Source organism: Mirounga leonina, unplaced genomic scaffold (assembly GCF_011800145.1).
Source record: "Mirounga leonina isolate KUSES-001 unplaced genomic scaffold, KU_Mleo_1.0 Mir_180, whole genome shotgun sequence".
NCBI classification, from domain to species: Eukaryota; Metazoa; Chordata; class Mammalia; order Carnivora; family Phocidae; genus Mirounga; species Mirounga leonina.
Genome location: NW_023270469.1, coordinates 18,540,317 through 18,565,199, shown reverse-complemented (window position 1 = coordinate 18,565,199; position 24,883 = coordinate 18,540,317). Strand labels below are relative to the sequence as shown.

Below are 24,883 nucleotides of genomic sequence, written 5' to 3'. Positions count from 1 at the left end.
TGGTTCTTTCAGGGCCCCTCCCTGGAATTCGGCTGGATTGGTGGTGGGACCGGGCGGGTTACCTTTCTTGGAAAGGGAGGTGTGGCTGCTCTGGCGTCCCGCCCGCCCCGCCCCCCCGCCCCCACCTGGCGCACCTAGGGCGGGCCGCCGGGGTGGGGCGGGGCAGGGCAGGCGCCTACCCACGGGACTCCAACCCGGAACTAGTCTCGGCTCCCTTGGGAAGGCCGCGGCCCCTGGCCAGGAGCGGGACCCTAACCCCTGAGTGCGGGCCACGGGGTCCAGGCCTTGAACAGAGGGACGTCCTCGTTCTCGGAGGTACCAGACCAGGCGCGCCCTTGGCCGGAGCTTAGACGGTCTGGAAACTACAGGCGCCCCTGCCCTGGCTGGACCATGGCGCCCCCGCGGAACGTGGTGAAGATCGCGGTCCAGATGCCTGACGCCATCCCGCAGCTCATCCAGCTGGACCAGGTCACTCGCCCTGTCTGGCCTCCATTCACCCCACCACCCCCCTCCGGGTGGCCCCCTTCCCCTCGGAACCCCCAGGGTCCTCCCCAACTCCTCCCCACACCCGCCCCATGAGTGACCTGTCCACTTGCAGGCAAAGCCTCTGGCCGCTGTGCTGAAGGAGGTGTGCGACGCGTGAGTGCAGGCTAGCCAGGCCGGGGGGTGCCGGGGGGGGGGGGGGGGGAGGGCAGGAGGGAGGGGCGCCCTCTACCGGCCTCACTGAGCCTCCGCTCCTCGCAGGTGGAGTTTGGTTCACTCGGAACGCTACGCCCTGCAGTTTGCTGATGGACATAGGAGCTACATCACTGAGAACGTGAGTCTCCCCCGCCCCCACCCCCGCCAGGCCCATATCCCACTGTGCGACACCCGCCACTTCTAACCCACCTGATCTTGATCCCTCAGACTCATCCCCCTGTCTGGAATGTGATCTTTCTTTTCCGGACTCCCGAACCCTCCCTCACCAGCAACCCGGATTAACCAATCCTCAGAGCCCTTCTTTTTTTTTTTTTTTCTCAGAGCCCTTCTTGACTTCTCCCCCTTTCTCTCCATCTTCTCCAGAACCGCACAGAGATCAAGAATGGCAGCATCCTGTGCCTCAGCACTGCCCCAGTAATGCCCTTCCTGACCCCACCCGCATTCCCTGCCCTTCTTCTATGCCTCTTTGCCGCCCACCCTCTTCTCTGCCCAGTTCGGGAGGGCCCCGGCCCCAGCTCCGCAGTGCCCCACCTAGTGGACATCTGAGTCCCTACACCTCCAGTTCCTGCTCCTTACTTCCACCCAGCCTCCTCACCTTTCCCACCCCTGCCCAGGACCTTGAGGCTGAGCGGCTGTTAGGTGGGCTGCAGAGTGGGAGTCGTGAAAGGCGCCGGGAAGCTCTGCAGCACCTCGTCTTGCTGGCCCCGGACGTCACCTTTGCCCAGGAGGTCATCAGCCGTGATGGGCTTCAGAGACTAGGCACCATCATTGAGGATGGGGATGAGTGAGCACAGGACTGCGGTTTGTGGTGGACATGGTGGGGCTAGGGGTCCTAGTCTGGCCCTGCTCAGCCCCAGATGTCCCCCCAGCTTAGGGGAGGTGCTGACCCTTGCACTGAGGGCCTTCTTGGAGCTCATGGAACACGGCATGGTGTCCTGGGAGACGCTCAGCATCCCCTTTGTTAGGAAGGTGGGTTGGCTTTTCTAGGGGCAGCAGGTGGGGGCAGTGGAGTGGTGTCAGGATCTGGCCTTCCATGGTGGTGAAGTGGTAGCAAGCCCCTACCCCTGTTACAGGTGGTGTGCTACGTGAACATGAACCTGATGGATGCATCTGTGCAGCCCCTGGCCCTCAGGCTGCTAGAGAGTGTGACCTTGAGCAGCCCTGCTCTGGGCCAGCTGGTCAAGAGTGAGGTACCACTGGATAGGCTGCTGGTCCACCTACAGGTGTAAGTGTCTGGGGGTGGGGGTGGAATACAGGTGAGGGGCATGGAGCCAGACCCTGGATAGCCCGCTGAGCCCGCCTCTTCTTGCCCCAGGATGAACCAGCAGCTACAAACCAAGGCTATGGCATTGCTGACAGCCTTGCTCCAGGGGGCCAACCCTGCTGAACGCAAGGTGAGTGTCCCATCTGGTGGCTGGACTGCAGGGGTGGGGGGTGGGGGGCTGGAGCCTGCGCAGGAGCTGGTGGGCACTGCGCGCCAACCCGGGACTGCAGGAGGGCTGCTCGTGGTGGGGCTGAATCATCTAAGCCCCCTTCCCACTTACCTCAGCACATGCTTGGCTACCTGTGGCAGAGAAACCTTCGCCAGTTCATCTATAAGGTAGGAAGGACTGGGCTAGGTAGACCCCTCCCCGCTTTTCCTCCCCCAGTAAGCCTCTGCTCACACCTATGGACTGGCTGTTCTCCAGAACATCATCCACAGTGCAACACCATTGGGCGACGAGATGGCTCACCATTTGTATGTACTGCAGGCCCTTATGTTGGGGCTGCTGGAGCCACGCATGAGGACGCCACTGGACCCCTACAGCCAGGTGGGTGCCTTTGGGGAACACGAGGCTGGGGAAGCTAGAGCGTGGCTTTGAGTCTATGATCCTGACGCCCGCTTACCCCACGACAACGTGGGGTACCTCCCATCCCCCCGCCCCCAGGAACAGCGGGAGCAGCTGCAGGCCCTGCGCCAGGCTGCCTTTGAGTCGGAGGGGGAGTCTCTGGGCACTGGGCTGAGTGCCGACCGCCGCCGTTCCTTGTGTGCCCGCGAGTTCCGAAAACTGGGCTTCTCTGTGAGCGACCCCTCCCTAGCCCCCCACCCCTGCCTCAACCCAGGGCTGCTGTTGTTCCGGAGGCCTGGGGCCCTTACTGAGCTGCCCGTCTCGCTTCCCCCAGAATAGCAACCCTGCACAGGATCTAGAGCGCGTGCCCCCTGGCCTGCTGGCCCTGGACAACATGCTCTACTTCTCCAGACACGCACCTAGTGCCTATAGCCGGGTCAGTAATCGGGTGGGTGGGATATGGCTGGGTCCCCGTGGCCTTAGCTGAGCTCCCCGTCGCATTCACTCTTTCTGCCGCCCCAGCTGGTGTTGGAGAACAGCAGCCGTGAGGACAAGCACGAGTGCCCCTTTGCCCAGAGCAGCATCCAGCTGACCGTGCTGCTGTGCGAGCTGCTCCGCGTCGGGGAGCCCTGTGAGCGGGCCTGGGCGCGGCGCGGCTGGGAGCGGGGGCCGAAGGGCAGAGAGGGCCAGGGGCTGCGCACGCCTTCTCCCTGAGCCCCTCCTGCCCCCCTGCTCCAGGCTCCGAAACAGCCCAGGACTTTTCGCCCATGTTTTTCGGCCAAGACCAGAGTTTCCATGAGCTCTTCTGTGTGAGCATCCAGCTGCTGAATAAGACCTGGAAGGAGATGCGAGCCACCCAGGAGGACTTCGACAAGGTGGCTGGGGTGGAAGGGAGGAGACCCGGGCCAGGGCAGGGGCCGTTCTGAGTAGGGGCCCCGAGCGCAGCCCTGAGCAGAACTGGGTGGCTCCAGGTCATGCAGGTGGTGCGGGAGCAGCTGGCCCGTACGCTGGCCCTGAAGCCCAGCTCCCTGGAGCTTTTCCGAACCAAGGTGAATGCGCTTCCCTATGGGGAGGTGCTGCGGCTGAGGCAGACAGAGCGGCTGCATCAGGAGGGCACGCTGGCCCCTCCCATACTGTGAGTTGCTGGGAGTGGGTCCCAGTCCTGGCCCCACCTGCCCCAGTGCCCCACGGGCCTTGCCCCAGGTCAGTCCCAGTCAGCAAGCCTTCCCCTTGCCCCCTCCGCCCCCCAACCCAGGGAGCTACGGGAGAAGCTGAAGCCAGAGCTCATGGGCCTCATCCGCCAGCAGCGTTTGCTCCGCCTCTGCGAGGGGACACTCTTCCGCAAAATCAGCAGCCGGAGGCGCCAGGGTGGTTGAATGGGCAGGGGTTGGCAGAGAGCGGCTGGGTTGGGATCAGGGCCCCTCGCGTCATCCTTCCCTCTTCTCTTTTTGCTCACAGACAAGCTGTGGTTCTGCTGCCTGTCCCCCAACCACAAGGTGCTGCAGTACGGGGACGTGGAGGAGAGCGCCAGCCCACCCACCGTGGAGAGCCTGCCTGAGCAGCGTGAGGAGGACGGGACAGGGGTCCGGGTCAGCCACCTGCCCTCCCGAGACCACCCCCTGTGCGGGGCCCCCCTGGGTCCCAGTGGTCAGCCCGGCCTTCTTCCCGCAGTCGCTGTGGCCGATATCAAGGCACTGCTCACAGGCAAAGACTGCCCCCACGTCCGGGAGAAGGGCTCAGGGAAGCAGAACAAGGTGAGTGCAGTGGAGGCCAGGGGCTCCTTCCCACCCGCATCTGCCCTGCTCTGTTCCCCACTCAGCACTCTCCGCTGCCTGCCTCCCCCAGGATCTCTATGAGTTAGCCTTCTCCATCAGCTATGACCACGGGGAGGCGGAGGCATACCTCAACTTCATCGCCCCATCCAAACGGGAGGTGAGTGTCTGGGCCAGGCTGAGCCAAGTGGGGCAGACAGGCTCGGGAAGAGATGGGCAGGCCCTCACGGAGCTGGCCCCATCCCCAGTTTCACCTGTGGACAGATGGGCTGAGCGCCCTGCTCGGCGGTCCCATGGGCAGTGAGCAGACTCGGCTGGACCTGGAACAGCTGCTGACGATGGAGACCAAGCTGCGGTTGTTGGAGCTGGAGAATGTGCCCATTCCCGAGCAGCCGCCTCCCATCCCCCCGCCCCCCACCAATTTCAACTTCTGCTATGACTGCAGCATCACTGAGCCTTGACAGTGAGGTTGGCCATGGGCCACAGCTGCTGGCATTGGTGACCGTGAAGGGTGGAGGGTGGTAAAACCCAGACACCTTCCAGCAGAGGCTGCTGCAGAAATAAAGTCTGCTTGACTCTGGGGTGTGTGTCGAGCCAGTTCTGCAACTGTGGGCCAAGCCTAACTTCAAATTTAGCTGGCAAATGAGATGGGGCATCAGGCCAAGGTCACTGCTTGGGGCCACAAACCTGGGCGGCCGCAGTTGAGGGGCTGGTGTTGTGAAGGAGGGGCTGGAGACAAGCTGACCCTATTGTCCTTCCACAGGATGAGTCCTCAGCCTTCCTCGGTGCTGGGCCTGCAGAGAGGGATGTCCTCTGGTCTGGGTAGCAGCCCACTGAGGGACGTGGGGCAGAAGATACTGCCCTAAGTGGATGCCTTCCTGGGCCGCATTAACAGGGGCCTAGTTTCCAGAAGGCTCCTGACAGTCTGAACTCAGTCCTCAGTCCTGCTTGGCCCTGCCTGGTGTCCTTTTCAAGACTTGGAGGCCCTCTGGTGAGAGGTCTGGAGGGACAGATGTGAAGCTGGGTCTGTTCTGTGCTGAATGGCAAACTCTTATGATTCAAACATGTCCCCAGGTGCTGGGAGGATAGGGCTGATGCTGACAAGAGGGAATTCAGTGCCGGAAGCCTGGCATTCTGATTCAAATCTGCTGGAGCATGGGTGTGGTGGGGGCCACAGAGAGGCAAGGCCTCTGGGGACGGGAGTGGCTAGGGGTGCTGGGCCCAGCTGGAGGTCAGTTTCAGAGGTTAGCACACGAACCCACAGGCCCCACAGGGCAGGCGGAAAGCTGCCACCTCTCTGACCTCCTCCATGCCTCTCACTACTTCTCTTTCTCAACACCTTCGCACATACCTTTTTAAACAGTGTTAACCATCAACATGTTACCTTGAAAACTGATGAAATGGCATCTCCTTTGGAGAATGTGCTGGGGGAGCATCTGCTTCTGACTCGAGCCTCCAGGGGGCCCTGTATCCAGAGGCTTCTCACCTTGGAATAGTTCAAGTTCAACTTGCTATTGAGTTCAAGATGGCAATCAGGAGCAGGGATCCCAGATGCAGTTAACTCTTCTAATACCATCAGTTCTTCCTCCCCAGTGTCTCCATTCCCTTGTCCAGGCCACCAACATCTTGGCAAGAATCTCCTGACTTCCTGCCTCCTGTCTTGCCCCTCCAGTCCTTAATACCCCAAGTGCTTTTTCAAACATGAAGCTGATCAGATTACACACTCACATGCACACTACCCCCATCCTGCATTTTTCAGTGTCTCTCTTGTCCGTGGGATGAGGGTCACGGTTACTTGCCTGAGCGGTAGAGCTAGATGGGTAGGAGACATGTTGTGGTTTAGGACGTCTAACAAAAGGCCTGTGGCTTGCAGAGTTCTCTGTGCTTGATCCAAGCTAGCATCCTCCCTGCGGCCCAGGGGCCCCGCCCTGCCCTCCTAGCACCAGCTCGGGCCTATCATGTGTACCTCCCTGGTCCTTTCTCATTGCCCTCTTTCTTCCCTTCTGCCCCTTTTTCACTGCCTCGAGTCTTTCCTTGATCTCTCTGGGCTCTGTTCGTTGCTCTCCTAGGCTCCCAGTTCCAGCTGCTTGTTTCTCTATTTACGCACACCCCACACACTGGACTGTCCCTGTCTGTCGGCTAATTTGCCTCCCTGCCTGACCTGGGGGCTGGGAGATCTTCGGCACCTCTGAACCCCACATAAAGTGCAGTGCCTGGGGGGCACTTGGGCAGCCATGCTAGCTGCTCCTAGAACTGATGGGCAGATGGACAAAGAGAGTGGACAGATAGTTTCTCAGAGCTGCTGTTGAGAAGTCACTGGCACTGTTTAGGAGGTTGGACTAGGGGACCTCTAATGACCCTACCCAGAGATACTGTCCTCTTTCTTTTTTCTCCCTGAAGACAGCCTCATTGCATCCTTAATCATTGTGCTCCTAGGGCCTGGCTGGCACGTGTCTTTGCTGCAGGACATGCTTGGAGGCTCAAGCAGGGAGAGTCCTCCAGGCTTCTAGTCTCCCACCATACTGGGGAGGAAGTTAGGACTTGCTGCGGGCACCTGTGGGGCTTTGGGTCGGGTGTAAGGAAGAAATTGTCTGTGTGCCTCTGGTGTTTTGTCCACATTGTCCCTGGGCTAGGCTGGGCTGCTGCAACTGAGGTCGAGGGGAGGAGGGGGCCCTTTAGTCTGAGAACTTCAGACAAGGAGGTAAGATCTGGAATTTTTAATTTTGTTTGGGTTTACAACAAAGTCTGTGGCCTGGCTGCTGAAGCTCAGTGCCAGTAAGAGCCGGGAGAGCTCCTTATAGGGGATAAGGCGAGGCACAGGCCTCAGGTGGGAGAAGTGGGCAGGTCAAGAGGCACGTGGTCTGCTCCTCCGTGGCCCCAGATGCACCCCACCTGTGGGCCTGGCCTCCGGACCCAGGCCTGGCCAGGAGAGCAGGAGGCGGCATTTCCAGAGGCCTGGGTCAGCGACATACGGCTGGAAAAGGCTCCTGCTGGGCTCTAGGGCAGACTGGGGCAGGAAGCCCCCTTGGCTGCCCCAGATTAGCCCTACCCGCCGTCCGAGAAAAAGGGGTTTATAGCTTGGGGAGGGGGCTTTGGTGTATGTGGCAGAGGCGGGCAGAAGGCACTGACTCGAATCAGGTCAAGAGGCCAGGGCTGGGGACTCGGGGGGCGGGGGGACGACGGACGCTGAGGCACAGGGTTGGTTACTGACCTGGCCCTAGAGTGTTACGGTCAGGTCAGCACCTCCCACGAAGCGGGACTGGACACAGGTCGCCTGGGGCAGTTGGGCTTGGAAGTGCCTGACGGCAGCCATGCTGATACGAGGGCATATGGCCACATCTAACATCCGGAGCTGCTTGCATGCCCGCCTGATGGTATCCAGAGTTCTGTGGGAGGCCTCCGATGAGCGCCAGCCGGCATGGGGACCCAGCCCAGCCCCCGGACCGTGGCATCATCGGACAACTCACTGCTCGGTGAGCTGCCCGCAGCTGGCCAGGTTGAAGTGCTGCAGCCTGGGCCCAGCCCTCGTCACTGAGGACACTGCAGTGACTCAGCACCAAGCGCTCCAGGCTGGGGCAGCCCCTGGCCACGGCCACCGAGCCCTGGTCTGTGAGTGCTGGCAACAGGCTCAGTGACAGCTGCCTCAGCTCGGGGAACTGGAGCACCTGCAAGGACCGGGCTGGGGAGTTGCGGTGGGGGGGTAGGGTGCTGGAGCCCAGGGCCCTTCCAGGCTCTCCCACCCCCAGCTGGAGGAATGGCCGTAAGTAGCAGAAGCCAAAGGGCATGGAATGTCTTCCAAGCAAAAAGCGGGTTGGCCTGGGCCTGACACCGGTGCCAGGCTCCTCAGCCTATCCACACCCCTGGCCCCACACCTTGGCCAAACTGGCATCAGTTTGCTGCAGGCTGTGAGCTCCAACTCCCACAGGGCCCGCAGCATGAGCAGGGAAGGGCCCTGTGGATGGGGAGAAAGGTCCTTGGGGCCCGAGGCCTGATGCTCCAGCTCTTGATGTAGCTGTGGGAAGAAGCTCCTGCTTCTCAGGTTCCTCCTGAGTTTGGCCCTCAAATATTCCTAGAGAGAGACACTTAGGGGCAGGAGGGCGGCTGATCCCAGGGACCACCCTCCCCCCTTCCATGACCTGCACCTGGGGCTCGTGCGTTGCCTCCTCACTTGGTTCCCCCAGCCCCAGAAGCCCCCAGTCTTGGAGTTCCTTGCACCAGGCCATACACAGGACTGAGAGGTGAGTGAGGTAGGTGCAGATGGCCTGCAGGGTCCTGTTGGTGAGGGCCACACAGGAGGATAAGTCTAGCACCCTGAGGCTCAGGCCCAGCACTGGGATCAGGGAGAACACTGAGGCATCCTAGGAGGGAAGTGGAGAAGGGAGAGAGCAATGGGCAGGTGGCTTGTGCAGGGGTCCCCAGGAAGGTTCTGCCAAGGTTCCAGCCCCACAGGTGACAGGAGGGAGCCACCAGATGGTCCACGGAGGGAAGCAACAATGTCCCTGTGCTGGTAAAAGGTAGGGGTGGGGCACCAGGAGTTTGCTGGGGGACTAAGGCCTAGATTGACTGCGGCGTGAAGGATGCAGGTGCAAGTTTCTAAAGTATCTGTCCTGCTAGTGCTCCCAGACCCTGCTGAAGGTGTGGGCAGAGGCAGCCTTCTGACCATAGCCTATTGGATCATCCGTGGACATCTGACCCTCGCTGAGCCAATCAGGTATGCTTCCTCTAGAATTTGAAGCAGAACTGGGAGGTCACCATTGGGGTAGGGCTGCCACCTGCCAGGAGCAGGAGCTAAGGGCAGAGTAGAGGAAGCTGGTTTATAAAGAGGTTTATGAGAGACACAAGAACACGGGCCCTGGACCCCAGGGAGAGCAGCTAAGAGAGACATTGTGCTATTGGGAACATGGAGTGGGAAGCAGGGCAAGGAAAGCGACTGTGGAGGAGACTGAGAGACGGTTTTCAGGTTGGGAATGCCCGGGGCACATTGAGAGGTTGAAGGAATAACCCACTAAAGAGGGAGAGACTGTCATTGCCAAGTTAGGGACACCACCCAGAGGGACAGGGCTGAGCCCTATTGAAGGGACTGGCTGCAGCCGAGAAATGACCATGACTCCCACATCACATTACCTTTGTCAGACCCTGTCGAGCAACCTCCTTGTGTAGCCTCAGTATCCATTCTCTGCAGACCCCCCTCTCTCATCTTCCCTGCCTCCAGAACACCTGCCATTAGTGCCCCTACCCAGCCCACCCGGGGGGCACAGAGCACTTGGTATATGAGGTGTGGGCTGGGCCGGTCTGGTCTCTTGGGCCTCCCTCTAGCTGGGCCCACAGTAGGGGCCAAGGGGAGGAGTGCCGGCAGGAGCACTGTATTTCCAGGCTCCTTTCCCCTTGTGTCCTCAGTTCACTTCTCCCTGCTGTTCCTTGGACACCGACACCGGGCAGGGCCTCCCTGCCGCCATGGGTGCAGCGCCCCCAGCCCCAGCCCTGGAGAGGAAGGAAGGGGATGGTGTGCTCACCTTGAGTGAGGAGCAGTAGGCCAGGCTGAAGGAGGCCAAGGGGGCTGGAGCTCTGTGCCCCGAACCCAGGGCCTGGGCCAGGCCCCGCCCGCTCACCAGGCAGCACTCTGCCAGGTCCAGGCTGTGCAGCTCCCGCAAGCCCCCCAGGGCTGTGCATCCTGCGTCCATCAGCCATTGCAGCTTCCTCAGGCGGAGACACTGCAGGTGCCCCAGGTCCCGGCTGATGGCCAGGAGTGTCCCGTCGGCCAGTTCTGAGCAGCCGCTGAGGTCCAGGGAGGTCAGGCCTGATTGCAGATGGCAAAGGGCGGCCACAGCCTCTGTGGAGAGGTCCTGGCAGCCGTGCAGGCTCAGCTCCTGCAGCTGCAGCCCGGCCACCTGACCCAGGGCCTTCAGGGCCTCGGGGAGCAAGCCAGTGCCACTCAGGTCCAGGGCGTGCAGCCTATCAGCCCTTTCCTTCACAAATCGCAGCAGGTTGTGGAAGGAGAGTTGGGAGGGGGAGGAGTCTTGGGGGCCAAGGGAGCCCCGGGCTGGGCCTAGTTCAAAAGTGAGGTGACAGTAGGCCAAGGAGAGGCGCTCCAGGTTGGGGGCACAGCTGCTGAGCCGGTTGAAACTGAGGTCGGTCAGGTCCCGCAGGCCAGCCAAGTTGAGCTCACAGAGGCCACGCAACACCTGCCGGACCCGCTGTGCCGTCTCAGGCTGGGCTAGCAGCGTGCCGCCTGTGAAGAGGCTGTCGCCGCCACTGAGGTCAAGGATACGCAGGGCCAGGCAGCCCAGGATCAAGGCCACAAAGGAGGCCTGCGTGGGGCTGCCCCCACTGAGGCACAAGCTCTGCAGTTTCGGGCCCAGGTGGTAGGCAACAGACTCCAGCACCTGGTGCAAAGCTGGCGAGCCATCCAGGTGGGTCAGGCTGATGCAGGTGATGCCCTGAGGCCTAGGCTCTTGATGGCCGGGATGGAGGCGGAGGACACAGGGATGTTGTACTGCACGTTTGTCTAAAGGGCAGCAGCAGGACTGGGGTCAGCCCTCTGGCTTCGGAGGGGGTTGGCCATCATGTCTGGTGGCCAGTCCCTGGCAGGTCAGGGAAGGGCCCTGTCCCGATGGGGACCCACTGTGGTGTGTGGTGGAGGGGGTGCTGGTGGGAAGTGGGAGGTGGGAAGACAAGTCACTCTGGGGCTCAAAGGGGATGACCGTGAGGGGAGGGCAGGAAGGTTAGCAATGGATGGGACTGGATGCCTATGGAGGGGCGGGGACAGGGTGGGGGGAGCTGGCCTGCTGGGCACAGGGGGCTGGGGTGGCCTGGAGGAGAGCCAGCGAAGCCCCCAGGGGGCAGAAGGGCTAAGTATGCTGGATCCCAAACTTTGGGGCTTTCAGAAGGTGACCCTGAGACCCATGGACTCAGCTCCTGCTCCAGGGAGTCAGAGCTCAGCATTAGCTAAGCAATCAGCCTCCCCCACTTTTTCAAGAGAATATAAATAGCCCTCAGAACAGCTGAAGGCTGTAAAAAGCGAAGCGGTTGTCACTCACCACCACCATGGTTGGCCCAGGTGCCAGAGGTCTAGGGCAGGCAGTGAGGCCTAGGTCCCCTGGCGGCCTCCGTAGCTCAGCCACTTGAGTGTTTACAAAAGGGTGGTGTGTGTGTGTGTGTGTGTGTGTGTACCCCAGTGCATGTGGGCCCTGCAGGCTCCAGAGTTCAAGATGTGCTTGTGATCTTCGGGGCTCATCTCCGGGAGGGGGTCTATCTTGTCTGTCCAGGTAAGGAAGGAGAGGCCTCCCATTTCTGTGGGCAGAACTCTGCTAAGAGAATGAATCTTGAGGTGCCAAGAGTGTGGGCTGGCCCCGCTGTAGGGCAACAGGGGAACGAGAGCGGGGGGTCCATGACTGGTGTGGGATGGAGGCTGGAGGTGAGCCCAGGGCTAGATTGGTGGGGGGACAGACTGGCTTGTCTAGGAGTTTGGGGAGCTCCCGTTTTCACAGAAGCGTCCCTGATTTTGTGCCAAAGGGAAGTTATATCAGGTGTGGGGGAGGGAGAGGAAGGCTTGGCTTCTTCTCTACCCCTGGTGGATGGCCAGGCTGCAGGCAAGCAGTACCCAAAGGCTCTTGTTTTAATATATCAACATGATCCTGATGCAGGAAAGCAAGCCCTCTAAAAAACCTGTCCTGTCAGTTACTGCAAGAACAAGCTGATGTCCCCTGCTTCTGCCCCACAGACCATCATCAAAAGGAATTCAGAAAAGTAGGAATGACACATAAGATGCACTCCGGCAAGATACTTATCAACAGGATTCTCCCAGAGAGACACATGAAACCCATTCCTGGGTGGAGAAACCAGGCTGACTTCTGCCACAGAGAGAAGCAGCTCCCTATGGCTGTCATCATGAGAATGAGTGTGTGGTAAGAAATGGGGGCCAGCTCCTGACCGCTTCCACAGGAATCAGGGGTCAATTCCCATTCCTGGGATGTGGTCCTTGTGGATGAGAGGAGCACTTGCCGCAGCTCCCCCTCGTAGACACTGGGAGGCAGTGGGGTGGTGGGAACCCTAAGGGCTTGGCTCCCTCTCTCAGATTTAAGGAGGGGGGAAGATCCCAGTGGGTGGGGAAGGTGATTCAAGGTGATGAAAAGATCAGAGAGGAAAGGTTTTAGAAAGGAAGGCTAAAGCAGACCTCCAGCCGTTTCCAGGCCCTGCTGACAGAGGGGCCAGTCTGAGGATGGAGAGTGAGCTGTGGCTGCAAGTGCAGAGCAGGGCCCGTTGCTGACGCAGGACCACCCCTGCCATCATGTCATGCCCCCCCCCCCCCGCCCAGGCTCCAGCAGCCACAGTCCTTCTTTTCCTTCCTTCCTGAGCCTTGGGGGCCAGGAAATGTTCTCATGTTCTCCCCTTCTCCCACTGCCTCCCTATGAACAAGGTAGATAAACAGCTGTGTGTGTGTTGGGGTGGGGGTGGGGGGACACTGGCAGTCAGCCTAGAGTCCAAGTCCAGGGCCGACTGGCAGCAGGAAAACCCACCAAACACAGGGGCAGGGCCTGGTCTGAAGGACTTCCAGCAGCTATTGGGAGATGTGTGAGAGTGTGTGTGTGTGTTGAGATTTGAGACTGCCTCCCTGCTCCCCACTGTTTTTCTTGATGGGGAGGGGTAGCCTCTAAGCCATCACTCAGGTGGTCTGCCCTGGACTCAAGAGTGCAACACCCAGGCGCAGCCCTTTAGGGATACTGGTCATCCGTGGGGAGCAGAGCAGCAAGCAGAAGAAGCAGGCTCCTGGGTTATGGTCTTTGGCCCCAGTGTAGAAGGGTCCCCCTCCCTAGGCCCTAGGAAGATGCTTCTGGAGGTCCAAAGGAGGACTGCAAGGGTATCTGCTCTAGCTTCAGCTGTCCCATCCACAGAGGAGCCAACCAGCCCCCATCTCCTTTTCCAATGCTGGCCTCTTAGGAGTAAATGCCAAGTCATTTGGGAAGTACCCCAAATCTACTAAAAGGGACACATATCCCTTGACTGTGAAAGGCCAGGATTCCATTGTACCTCATGAAGCCCTGCGCTGAGACTGCAGGCTTGGGTGCAGGCTTGGGTGCCGGCTTGGAAAGCACGTGATGGAGAAATGGCTCTCCTTGTCTGTTGGCACAGGATCCAAAGCTAACATGCCTGTTCTCCAGAAGAAAATACCTGCCCTGACACCCAGGGGCTTTGGTCTCTAGAGAGGAGTTAGACCTCGGGGGTCATTTCCAGAGGCTCCTCTGGGCCTTTATAAATACCCCAGCAGGAGAAGGTATGGAGGGCAGAAGCTGAGCTTCTTCACAGTGACCAGCCCAGTGACAACCAGGGCTCTCCCCGAAATGGGCATAGCCTGGGTGTGTGTATGTGGGGGGGGGGGGGTTCTGCCTTTGTCTACCTTATTGGAGAAAAGATAGGATTAAGTGGGAGCAAGTCAGGGGGAATAAGAAGTCACCGATCCAGCATCCTAGGCTGGCCTGGTGAGGCATAAACCCCAGCCATTGGCCAGAATCTTCGGTAGCGCCTACTAGCAAGAGGCACTACTTCCTTATCAACCTGCCCACGTCGGGGCCCTGGGAGATGGTTCCTGCTAATAAATGCTGCAAACTGCTCTCTGGGACATGGTGGGGGTGGGATGTCAGCAGAGCCCCTGATGCCATGTACCTGTGGCCTGGCCTTCGAGGGCTCCCGGCCCAGGTGGGGCTGAGCTCTGCGGAGACACCAAACAGGTCTTTGTCAGCGTCCTATCTGGAGCTCGCAGCTGGAGCAGCCCCGGTGCTAAAATGGTGGACTCTAGATCTCAAACTCTGACCGTGGCCTCCTTCTGACTCTTACCCCATGCCGATCTACTCCTGACTGCCCACTTTGCTTCTCCCCTCTTCTTCTTGGCTGGACTCCAGGAACCTCTCTGCTGATCGCCTCTCCCTGGGGTCCTGTGGCTCTGGCCCTGGCACGCTGCTGTGCCCATTCTTCTTGCCCTGCCAGGGATGATGAGGGGGCTGTGCTGAGGCTACAGAATTCCGCCTATGGAAGCCGCAGTCTCCCCTCTTGCCTCCCCCACCGCCCCCCTGCTCCCCTGGCTCTCTTCTCATCGCCCTCAAGGGTTCTCTCGAAGCCTACCATTCTCTCCAGTCCCTGACGCGAGTGCGGCAGCCTCCCCTTGCTCCGACCTCAGAGACGACCTGTTCTGTTTCAAAAAGAAGCCACTGCCGTCGGTGGGAAGGCCTTCCCTTTGCTGTGTTCAGTCCACCAGCCAGCTCCTGGCAGGACCCATCCTAACCTCCTTCCCTCTCCTCCTCCTAATCCCCTTCTCTCAACTACTGGGCCTGCCCCCACCTTCTCCCATAGGAACACGCAGCCCCTGCCTTCCCACAGCTCCTTCCCCAGTTTACAAATACCTCAGAGTCATAACTTAACAAAAGGCCTCCCTTGATCATGCCCCCCCACCACCACTCCTGCTTCTCCCCTTTCCTCTGCGCTCATGCTTCTCCTGAGCCCACACGCCCACACGGCGCTAGCCGCCTTGTTAGACCTCTTGCCTCACCCACTCACCCCTCCATCACTGCCCCCACAGAATCTCTCATTCCTGGCAACTGCTCCCCTCCAGCAAGGCCATCAACATCTGGGGGCTCCTCTGCAGACCTCCCACAAGTGTCTTTTCTGCCATGCCACCTGCTGTGGGTGGCCAGTCTCCCCCTGCTTCCTCCCACTGGGGGTTCCGTGCTTCTGCCTGCCTGGCTCTCCTCCTACCTTCTAGCCTGCTCCCCATCAACCTTTTTTGGGGCCACCAAAGAAGAGAGAGACCCAGTCCATAGAGGAGTGAGTTCCTCAACTGTATGGTCCACCCCATTACACACACACACACACACACTCACACACTCTCTCTCTCCCTGTTGCCCTCATGTGCACCCTGGCAGATTGCACTTCATCTCATTCCAAATGCTTTATTTGCAGTCCACATCTTTTTCCAGAGCGCAGACCCTGGGAACCAGTTACCTGAGGGACCTCGCCAGATACATGGATGCAACATACTTACATCTGAATTCACTGTCTTACCCCAACACTGGGCCTTCTCCTAAAGTCTCAGTGCCCTCTACCAAGTCACCCAAGTCCGAGATCTGGGAGCCATTCTAGACCCCTCCCTCACTCCCCACATCCAGTGACCAAAGTCCCTTGCATCTCCTGTCCCTGACACACTGCAGCATGTCCCTCTGCTCCCGCCTCACTGCTCCTAGCCTAGTTCAGGTACCCGTACTGTCTCTCAGAAATACATCACAGCAGTTTCCTCCTTATGGGTGTCCCGGCCCTCGGTCTTTCTGGCTCCTAGCTAGCCTTGGTACTGTCACCAAGTGATCCTTACAAAAGGCAAACTGACTATGCTCTTTGGACCCCTCGATGGTTCTCCACTCCATGGGATGGAGCAGAGCTTCCGGGCCAGCCCTTCTTCAACCCAGCTTTCCCATGCCCACCCTCCTTCCTCCCTGGCCCTGGCTCTGGGCATGGCAACTTCTGATGGTTGTCTCATGCTGCCATGCCTCCGCTTGGCTGCTTTTTCTCTTTGGTCACAGTGCTGGGGCGGGGGGGGGGGCAGGGGGGCTGTCTCACCGCTCACCTACTCCCATTATTTAGCAAATATTACTCTTCTGTCTAGGCCCAGCGCAAGCATCCCCTTCTCCATGAAGTCTTTTCTGAATCTTCTCTGCATCCCCCGTGTGCCACACAAGACTCCCGGTGCAGCACCCCTACTCACTCCTTTTAGCTTATGCTTATCTACCTCTCACTACCAACTGTCAAGTGCTGGGCCTCCCCCGGCCCTGCAGCCCCAGTGCCCAGCACAGGGCTAGGCAGACAGACAACATCCCTATCTGAGTGAGCGAGGCCTCTCTGAGCAGCTCTCTGAGCAACCTTCCCACTGCCTTCTGCCCTGTGAATAGCGCGAGCTTCTGTGCCAAGGCCCTGGCCTCTACCTCTCTTCTCACTCCCCTAAGACAACGTGGCCTCCAAATTCACCCAGCAAAGAGGCCACTGGCCTCAGAGGAACTTCCTCAGCAAATCGTTCCACATTGCCACCCGCTCCCCTCCACGTCCTGAGCAGGAGAGCTGACATCCACTCCACCCTCTCCAAGGCCACGCCTTGCATCACCTCAGGCCGCATCCACCATTTCCGCCATTTCTCCTGTCTCTGCTTCCTGCATTCACATCACCCACTCCTCTCTGACTCTCCTCAGCATATGAACACACTTGAAATTTCTCCCAATGAAAATCCTTTGTCGAGTCCCCTCAACCTCTCATTATTGCCCTATTTATTTCCTTCCTCTCGTGGGGAAATAGGTCACTCTCTACAAGGCCCTTCTTATCTCATTCACTCTTCCACCCACCTGGCTTTTCCCCCCAGATGCCAAATGTTGCTGAAGTCACTGGGGACCTCCCTGGACATCAGACATCATGGACACTACCTGTTCTTTATTGTCTGGACTCTTCATGGGATTTGACACTGTTAGTCATCCACTCAGCACTGTAAATGCTCTTCACTTCTGATCCTCGGGACCTCCTCTGTAGGTGCTTCCTCCTCTCCATGCCCTTGGACTGGGGTACTCCCCTGGGGCATTCTGTGGCCTGCTGTTCCTTCATGTGCTGCCTGGGGGATGTTACTTGGATCCATGGTTTTAACCTCCACCCATTCTTGAATGATACCCAACTCTGTGTTTATTACCAAGACACTTCTCTTGAATTCCTCACTCAGAAATGAAACAACCAACTGCATCTCACCATCTAGAAGCCTCACGCTTCAAATTTCAACAAGTCCAAATCAAATTTCTTTAGACACTAAGCTCAATGACACTGGATAGATAACATGACAGTAAACCCTACTTATATATACACATTTAATATGTGACAAAGGAGGAGTCCAATGCAGCAGGGAAGGGAAAAATATATAAGTGGTATTAGGGCTATTTGAAAACTAATCCATTTAGCTTCTTACCTGAGAGAATAGATTAAAATAAATTCCACCAATTAAAAAAATTTCTATAAAAATTTAAGCCATAAAACAGAAGAAATTATTTTGTTGTGAACCTAAAGCCTCTCTGAAAAAATGAGTCTAGTAAAAAAAAAAAACAGAAGAGAAATATGAGTGTACATCAAATTACTGAAGAGGCAAGGGGTCTCTAAGTTTAAAAAGCAGTGGAAGAAATAAGGAAGCAAAAGATGTTCAGAATCAACAACATAGAAATTTAACCTCTGTGTCTCAGAAATAAGCCCATATCTACAAATCAAATACAAAGGCAAATATGTTAGGAATATATTTAATAAATATGTAAAAGATCCATCTCTTTAATGTATAAAAGGTTCATACAAACGGGTAAGAAAAATACTAAGATACCAATGGTTAAATGGATAAAGAACAGAAACAAGAGAGGGAAATATAAATGGTCAGCTAATGAGAAAACTGTTTAGCCTCAGTAGTGATCAAAGAAGTCAGAATGAAAACAAGGAGCTGTCACCGCTTGCCTTTCAAACTGTTGCAGATGTCTGCATTCACCTCCAAGCTGGGCTGTTTCCCCACACCCCGACTCACCCTCTCCAGTCTCCTCAGCACTGGAGTTCTTTTTTTTTTTTTTTTAAAGATTTTATTTGAGAGAGAGAGTGAGAGAGAGAAAGAGCACAAGAGGGGGTAGCGGGAGAGGGAGAAGCAGACTCCCTGCCGAGCAGGGAGCCCGATGCGGGGCTCGATCCAGGGACTCCAGGATCATGACCTGAGCTGAAGGCAGTCACTTAACCGACTGAGCCACCCAGGCGCCCAGCACTGGAGTTCTAAGACACGTCACTCCATGTCATCCCCTGCCTTACCATTCCTGGACAGGCTCCGTGGTAGTAATCAGGATGGAGCCCTGGCACCAGTGCCAGCTTGTGGTCTGACCACCCTTGAGCCTCATCTCCCACCCCTCCTACACCCATCTCCGTTCTAGCCGTAGGGGACTTGGGTGGGCGTTTACAGAGCCATTTCACACCTTGGTGTCTCTACCTGTGCTACCACCGGTCCCGGAAGACCAACCTTCCGCCTCATCCCGTTCCGTCAGGAAGCCTTCCCTCATGCTGCTGGTCTCCTCTGGACGTCCTTCTTCCTGTTCTTGTTGCACCGCTCATGCGAGTGTCACAGCACCAAGCACACGACATCACCATCACTCATGTACTTGTCTTTCTCCTTCACCGGACTGTGAGCTCCTTGGGGCAGGGGACTCTATCTTACTCATCTGTCAAGTCCCAGCACTGGACCCAGAGTCAAGTGTGTATGAATGTAACGTATGTATATGTATGCATGGATGAATGGACGATGTGGAAGCAGGGCCATGAGCAAACTGGAGTGAGAGACGGCTGAGAATGGGCCAGGTGAGGGTGGCCACCTTACCTCCCGAAGGGCATTCTGGGCTGCACAGTACCAAGCCCGACTCACGAGGGAGGCCTCTTTCTGATCTGAGGGAGGCCTCTTTCTGATCTGACAGAGGCAGGAAGCTCAGAATATATGTGAGCATCTGAGGGAAAAAGACAGGGCATTGGCAACTATTAGAGCTGAGGGCCTTTGGAACCTTCTCCAGCTGATAGTGCGGTCAGTCTGAGGGGACTGGAACACTGGCTTCTAGTTCATCTTGAATCCTAAGCTTCATGGGGTCTTCACTTCCCCTCTCCAGCCCCCAGGTATCTTTACTCTGAGCAAACCATTCCTGAGCCTCGCCTGGATGCAGGGTTGTACTGACTGATAAAAAGCAAACTTCCCACTCAGTTTGGGAAAAAGAGCCTGGGCATTAGGACCAGATAAACCAAGTTCAAATCCTTACTCTATCAACTGGCCTCTCTGAGCCTTGTTTTTCTAATCTGTAAAATGGCAATGGTAGTGAGGTTTAAATGGGTTGTGCTGAGAATTTAATAACATAGTAAAGTGGCGGGGCGCCTGGGTGGCTCAGTCAGTTAAGCGTCTGCCTTCGGCTCAGGTCATGATCTCAGGGTCCTGGAACCGAGTCCTGCATTGGGCTCCTTGCTCAGTGGGGAGTCTGCTTCCCCCTGCTCTCGCTCTTTCTCTCTCCCTCTCAAATAAATAAAATCTTAAAAAAAAAAAAAATGTAGTATAAGACCTAGGACAGCAAGTCAGATGTCCTCCTCTGATCTTCGGAAACCCCACCCCTTCCTCCTTCCCTCACAGGTCAGGCTCTGGGTCCTCTCTCTTTCCCCATTTTCTCCACTGTCAACTCGCCTTCTCAGCTGGCTGTTAAGATATGATCCCAGCAGGACCCAGCCCAGGTGCTCAGGCCCTCGCTCCACCTATGCTCTAGGAGTCTGGGGGTCATGAGGTTGGAGGCCCTATAGAGGACTGGGGAGGGAGTCACTGGTGAGGCCAAGAATGATCTAATATTAACTATTCTTTTCTTCTGAAATCTTCTCTCTGGGACTCTTGTAACACTGTGTTTTCTAGGGCTCCATTCTCCAACTCCAACTGCCCCGTTTCTGGATTCTTCTGTGGCTCCCATGGCTCAGACTTGGGTCTTTCAATCTGTTTACTTCCTAGGATAGTAAATTCATTTGCATGGCTTCAACAGTTACCTCTACAGCAATAAGCAACAATTCAATATCCGCATATTGTCTCATCATTCATGTGCTAGTCTGGTGTTGCCAATCGTCCACAGGATCCATTATCTAAATGTCTTACTATCACCTTCATCTCAACCAAAATTCATATTCTCAGTCCAAAGCATCCCTTCCTCCCAACTTTCCAGCACCTGAGCTTCAATGTCAATAGTGCATCTCACCTGAAGATCCTGATAATACTTTGTACTCTTCATGCTCTTCTGTCCCTTGCTGTCAGATACAGGTGTACGGCACAGGCTTAGGCCAGGGTAACTAAGACTCATGCAGATCCCAGCTCTACTACTGTGACCTATGTGACCTCAGGCAAGGTAACTGACCTCTCTGAGCTTCAGTTTCCATACTATATATAATAGTTACGGTGTGCTTGATACCTAGTAGATGTTCCATAAATGGTTGCTGGATTGCTGTTACTAATATTTCTACCTTTGAAATTTTAGCACCTCAGTAGCCCAGACCCTTATCACTCCAGACCTGGATTCTTTCTACAATCTCCCACCTGACCTCCTTGCCTCCAGGCTCAGCCTTGCTAGTCATTTTGCACACTGTGACAAGGTTAGTTTCCTTAAAAAACAGCTTTTAAAAGATTTTATTTATTTATTTGAGACAGAATGAGAGAGAGAGAGAGCACATGAGAGGGGGGAGGGTCAGAGGGAGAAGCAGACTCCCCGCCGAGCAGGGAGCCCGATGCGGGACTCGATCCAGGGACTCCAGGATCACGACCTGAGCCGAAGGCAGTCGCTTAACCAACTGAGCCACCCAGGCGCCCCCTTAAAAAACAGCTTTTAGTCTTAGCACATCCCTGATGAAAACCTTCAGGGTACCCCAGTACCCTCAGGACAAAATCTCTTCTCTTGGGTCAGCAAGACCCTAAGCAAGATCCTGCCAGGCCCTATGCCTGACCGGACCCCTGATCCCAGAGCTTCCCCAGTTCAGTCTTCCCACTGTCCTACAACCATACCATGTCTATTACCTTTTGCCTATGTAGGCCTTTTTCCAGGAATGCCCTTTCTTAACCTTGACCTCACCAGCCCATTCTAACCTCTTCTTCCTTTCTTTGATCCCTAGCACACAAAAGGTACTCAGCCAATACTTACTGGTTTGAATTAAAGATGGACAGTGCTCTATCTCTATTTTCATCAAAGCCCTCTACCTCAATTTTCACCAAAGGTTTGCTCAGGGAAGGAGTGGGGAAGATAAAACAGATCCTTATTGAGAGGCCTGGGGAGAGCTGCCTTCAGGGCCAGAAAGCTAGACAGGGGGAAGAGAACACTGATGGGATTGGGACTGACTAAGCCCCCACCCTGTGGGAGGCAGGGAAGCCTGTCTGAGCCAAGTTAAGACAGTGGCCATCCTGTATTCTGGGGCTTGGCAACCAACCCAAAAAGCAACGGGAGAGGGCAATAAACCTCTCCTCACTGAGGAGAGGGAGCATGATTCTTTGAGCTGAGAAGGGGGTGGCTTTTCTAGGTGGAAGAGGAGGCAATGGTAAGGATGGAGTCACCCTCCATGAACCCCATCCTAAGGGGCTACAACTGAGATATGACTGGTCATTCCTGGGATTTATGTAGTAGACATCCTCTGGGGCATAGGAGATAAAGGATGCATGGTAGGGGGCTAAAGGGGGTGGGAGCTGCCCTATTCTTGCTAAGGGGAAGGAGCACCTTCCAGGGCCAATGAGGAAAGGGTGTCTTGTCTCCCGTGGGCAACGGGAGGGAGCTGCCAACTCTCAAGGCAAAAGGGACGGAGAGGCCATCCCAAGAGGCCACTGGGAACAAAATCTGTTCTCTCTCTCTGGCCAGTGGCGGGAGAGTGGTCTTGTTCCAGGCTAAGGAAAAGGAGCAAACATCCCATGGGGTGAAGGAGGTAGGGACAGCCATCACTAGGGACCGAGGACTCGAGTGGGAAGCAGGCCTGTCCTGGGTGAAGTAATCCAACGACTGTGGCCGGAGTTGATGGGAGGGGCAATCTGTCTCCCACCGCCAGGGGAAGGGGGCAGCCGTCTTTCGGGGCAGAGGGAATGGAGTGATCATCTCAAGGGGCCAAGGAGGATAAGATCGGTTACCATTCGGGGACGAGGGGATGGAAGGGTCATCTTCCAGAACTGAGGGGGAGGGGCGGCCATCGCTAGAGAAGGGAATAGGCAGAGACTCTGTCCTCGCTGAGGTGACAGGGCAGCCATCTCCTGGGGCCGACGGGGAAGGAGAGGACGGTTCCCCCAAGCTAAGGGTACAGGGTGGCCCAAAGGCAGGGCCGTTACCCATAGCCTGCAGGTCCTGGGATCTCTCGGGCAGGTCGTTTCCGCCAGGCGGGGGGAGCCTGGCGAGCTGTCTGACAGCCCCTCCCCCCAGCCCGGGACCCCGAGGGCGGAGCCTGTCCCAAGCCAGGCCTGAGGGCGGCCTCCTCTCACCTCCAGGGGCAGCGACTCCGGCATCGCATCCCCGCCGCCTCCGCCCCCGTGTAAGGCCTTCTGGGAAGTGTAGTCCTACCGACTGGCGGGGAGGGCCTTGGGAGGGAAGTGGACCCCCCACTTCCGTCACAGTTGTGACGATTTGGGTCTGCACCGGAAGTGCCTGTGCTGCCGATGTGGTACCTACTGACCGCGGTTTCGGTCGCTCTCCCTGGTTTTTCTCGCTGGGTGTTTGCGTCGCGCCATGGCGGTAAGGAGGGCGGGTAGGGCGGGGTTCGCAACGGTAGAGGATTCCCGGGGCCGGGAGCCTGAAAACAGAGGAAGGATATCAAAGGAAGCGGTCCGCCAGAGGGGGGCGCCATGCAGTGGCCAGACCCTACTAGAGCTAGCGCGGGGGAATGGAGCGGCGCACCGCCATACCAGAAGTGGTGCGGGAGGGGAGTGGGCGTCAGTACCAGACTGTACCAGACCTGGTCGGAGACCTTGGGGGCCTGAAAGGGGTGGGCGTCAGCCGAGATCTGGACTACTCCAGCAGAGGCCGGAGGCGCGCACCATTCAGCGCCACTCAGGAGTCCCCCTTGAAGGGGTAGTCATCCCAAAGCTGGACCTTACCAGGGGAGCCAGGAGATATCAGCCTAGTGTTGGATTGCTCCAGGGTGAGCAGGAGGCGATCATCGGTAGGGGTGTTGCACAAATGGTGTCAGCCCTAAGCAGGATGGACGGGAGGAGGGGTGGGCATCCCAAGGATTGTGCTTGATTTGAGCACGTGGGGATCTGGCTTAGGTGCAGGTGTAATTCTGTACCTGACCAGACTTGGGGGAGGGTAAGGAGGACCCTGGCTGAGGAGGGCTCTGACAGCACCTTACCATCCCTCTGCAGCCCAAGGGCAAAGTGGGCACGAGAGGGAAGAAGCAGATATTTGAAGAGAACAGAGAGACTCTGAAGTTCTATCTGCGGATCATACTGGGGGCCAATGTAAGTACCTACCTCCTTGCTTCTGTGCCCACCCGAGATCCCACAGTCAGCTCTGGTGGGGGTGGGTGTGGGTGGGCGTGGTGGTATGTGACAGTCATGTGTAGTTTTCCAGAAGAAAACTACAATTAAAAAGAAATGAGGGGCACCTGGGTGGCTCAGTTGTTAAGCGTTTGCCTTTGGCTCGGGTCATGATCCCAGGGTCCTTCCCTGCACCGCGGGAAGCGTGCTTCTCCCTCTCCCACTCCCCCTGCTTCTGTTCCCTCTCTCGCTGTGTCTCTGTCAAATAAATAAAATCTTTTTAAAAAATTCTTAAAAATTAAAAAAAAGAAATGAGAATGGATCCTGGCCCCCAAAAAGTGCTCAGTAGTCAAAACAAAACAACCAAAAATGAAAGGAGCGTTTGAGTCTCAGATGGACTTGAGCCCATCCTTCCCATCCCGGATACACAGGGCCTTCTTTCCTGGGCTGACACGTCAGAGGGGAGTCTGGGGACTCAGGGACTCAGGGAACAGACCCCTTTCTCCCACCAACCCTATGAGAAACAGCCGGTCTCTTTCCACCAGCTGGCCTAACTCCTCGTCAGAGTCGAGGAAGGCCCGTGGTTTAGGGTAGCTTTTGATCCCAGCCTGATCATATATCTGTTTACAGGCCATTTACTGTCTTGTGACCTTGGTGTTCTTCTACTCATCTGCCTCATTTTGGGCCTGGGTAAGTGTCCCCTATCCTGGGAAGTGGATAAGCATATAGGATTACTGGCTGGCCTTTGATACCATTCTTATTCTGCAGATGGCCCTGGCCTTTAGTCTGGCAGTATATGGGGCCAGCTACCACTCTATGAGCTCGATGGCACGGGCAGCCTTTTCTGAGGATGGGGCCCTGATGGATGGTGGAATGGACCTCAACATGGAGCAGGGCATGGCAGAGTGAGTGTCCCCCGCTGCCAGCCCAGGTGAGCGGCCCTGGGGCTGGGGTGTTGGGGCCCAGATAGCCCGAGACCCACAACTGCCCGCAACTTAAAGAGGGTAGAAGGGAGATGAACTGGGGCCCATCTACTATTTTTGGCCCTTGCAGCCTCCCTTTCCCTTCTATCCACAGGCACCTTAAGGATGTGATCCTACTGACAGCCATTGTGCAGGTGCTCAGCTGCTTCTCCCTCTACATCTGGTCCTTCTGGCTTCTGGTGCGTGGACTGTAGGGCTCCCAAGAAGGGGCTAGAGCATTTAACCCTTCTCTTCTTTCATTTCCTGTACCTGGCTTCAAGTTACCTTTTTTGTCCTAGGCTCCGGGCCGGGCCCTTTACCTCCTCTGGGTGAATGTGCTGGGCCCTTGGTTCACAGCCGACGGTGGCACCCCAGCACCAGAGCACAATGAGAAACGGCAGCGCCGACAGGAGCGGCGGCAGATGAAGCGGTTATAGCCCCTGACGTTTGGGTCACAGGCTGCATGGTCCCCGTGCCAGGAGCAGGGAGGGCCTGCCTAGTCCAGGGCCCAAAAGCAGTCTAAGGTAAAGGATTGTTGAATAAATGGCTCAGAATGTGGCTAACGGCTGTGCGGGTGATAATGAA

At 56.9% G+C, this 24,883-nt stretch overlaps 3 protein-coding genes across 8 annotated transcripts; 2 read left to right on the top strand and 1 right to left on the bottom strand.

Annotated features, from left to right (window-relative positions):
* Positions 1 to 165: 165 nt before the first annotated feature.
* ELMO3 (engulfment and cell motility 3) lies at positions 166 to 4,873 on the top strand. Of its 3 annotated transcripts, XM_035025002.1 has the most exons (20): positions 166 to 468; positions 599 to 639; positions 745 to 817; positions 1,063 to 1,113; positions 1,314 to 1,483; positions 1,569 to 1,668; positions 1,773 to 1,924; positions 2,015 to 2,093; positions 2,249 to 2,299; positions 2,388 to 2,510; positions 2,628 to 2,759; positions 2,863 to 2,964; positions 3,051 to 3,159; positions 3,267 to 3,403; positions 3,500 to 3,663; positions 3,784 to 3,896; positions 3,987 to 4,091; positions 4,200 to 4,282; positions 4,374 to 4,460; positions 4,549 to 4,872. In XM_035025002.1, exons 1-20 carry the CDS (start codon positions 391 to 393, stop codon positions 4,759 to 4,761), a joined length of 2,163 nt encoding a protein of 720 aa, XP_034880893.1. In that variant the 5' UTR covers positions 166 to 390; the 3' UTR covers positions 4,762 to 4,872. The 3 variants fall into 3 exon arrangements, with proteins under 3 accessions (XP_034880893.1, XP_034880892.1, XP_034880894.1); XM_035025001.1 differs by having other exon boundaries at positions 3,987 to 4,282; positions 4,549 to 4,873; XM_035025003.1 differs by having other exon boundaries at positions 3,987 to 4,282; positions 4,565 to 4,655.
* A 2,129-nt stretch (positions 4,874 to 7,002) lies between these two features.
* Positions 7,003 to 10,830, bottom strand: LRRC29 (leucine rich repeat containing 29). The gene is given in 7 exon segments (XM_035025000.1): positions 7,003 to 7,686; positions 7,768 to 7,818; positions 7,820 to 7,965; positions 8,173 to 8,195; positions 8,198 to 8,312; positions 8,443 to 8,658; positions 9,814 to 10,830. Coding segments are annotated over 7 exon segments (888 nt in total). The 5' UTR covers positions 9,982 to 10,830; the 3' UTR covers positions 7,003 to 7,517.
* Positions 10,831 to 12,128: 1,298 nt separating this feature from the next.
* TMEM208 (transmembrane protein 208) lies at positions 12,129 to 24,857 on the top strand. Of its 4 annotated transcripts, none has more exons than XR_004682874.1 (7): positions 12,129 to 12,204; positions 20,374 to 20,488; positions 23,223 to 23,318; positions 23,967 to 24,026; positions 24,105 to 24,267; positions 24,414 to 24,498; positions 24,598 to 24,702. XR_004682874.1 is itself a non-coding variant. In XM_035024997.1 (7 exons), exons 1-7 carry the CDS (start codon positions 12,176 to 12,178, stop codon positions 24,733 to 24,735), a joined length of 660 nt encoding a protein of 219 aa, XP_034880888.1. In that variant the 5' UTR covers positions 12,129 to 12,175; the 3' UTR covers positions 24,736 to 24,857. The 4 variants fall into 4 exon arrangements, 3 of the variants coding, with proteins under 3 accessions (XP_034880888.1, XP_034880890.1, XP_034880889.1); XM_035024997.1 differs by having other exon boundaries at positions 24,105 to 24,241; positions 24,598 to 24,857; XM_035024999.1 differs by lacking the exon at positions 20,374 to 20,488 and having other exon boundaries at positions 12,130 to 12,204; positions 24,105 to 24,241; positions 24,598 to 24,857.
* The last annotated feature ends 26 nt before the right edge of the window (positions 24,858 to 24,883 follow it).

Bases quoted from the DNA above. Each gene is read 5' to 3' on its own strand.
- ELMO3 (XM_035025001.1), top strand. From the start codon at position 391: ATGGCGCCCCCGCGGAACGTGGTGAAGATCGCGGTCCAGATGCCTGAC. The intron at 1,669-1,772 runs GTGGGTTGGCTT...CCCCTGTTACAG, and splicing joins GCATCCCCTTTGTTAGGAAG to GTGGTGTGCTACGTGAACAT. The intron at 3,897-3,986 runs GTGGTTGAATGG...TTTTGCTCACAG, and splicing joins CAGCAGCCGGAGGCGCCAGG to ACAAGCTGTGGTTCTGCTGC.
- TMEM208 (XM_035024997.1), top strand. From the start codon at position 12,176: ATGGCTGTCATCATGAGAATGAGTGTGTG. The intron at 20,489-23,222 runs GTTAGTTTCCTT...ATCCCTCTGCAG, and splicing joins ATTTTGCACACTGTGACAAG to CCCAAGGGCAAAGTGGGCAC. The intron at 23,319-23,966 runs GTAAGTACCTAC...ATCTGTTTACAG, and splicing joins GGATCATACTGGGGGCCAAT to GCCATTTACTGTCTTGTGAC.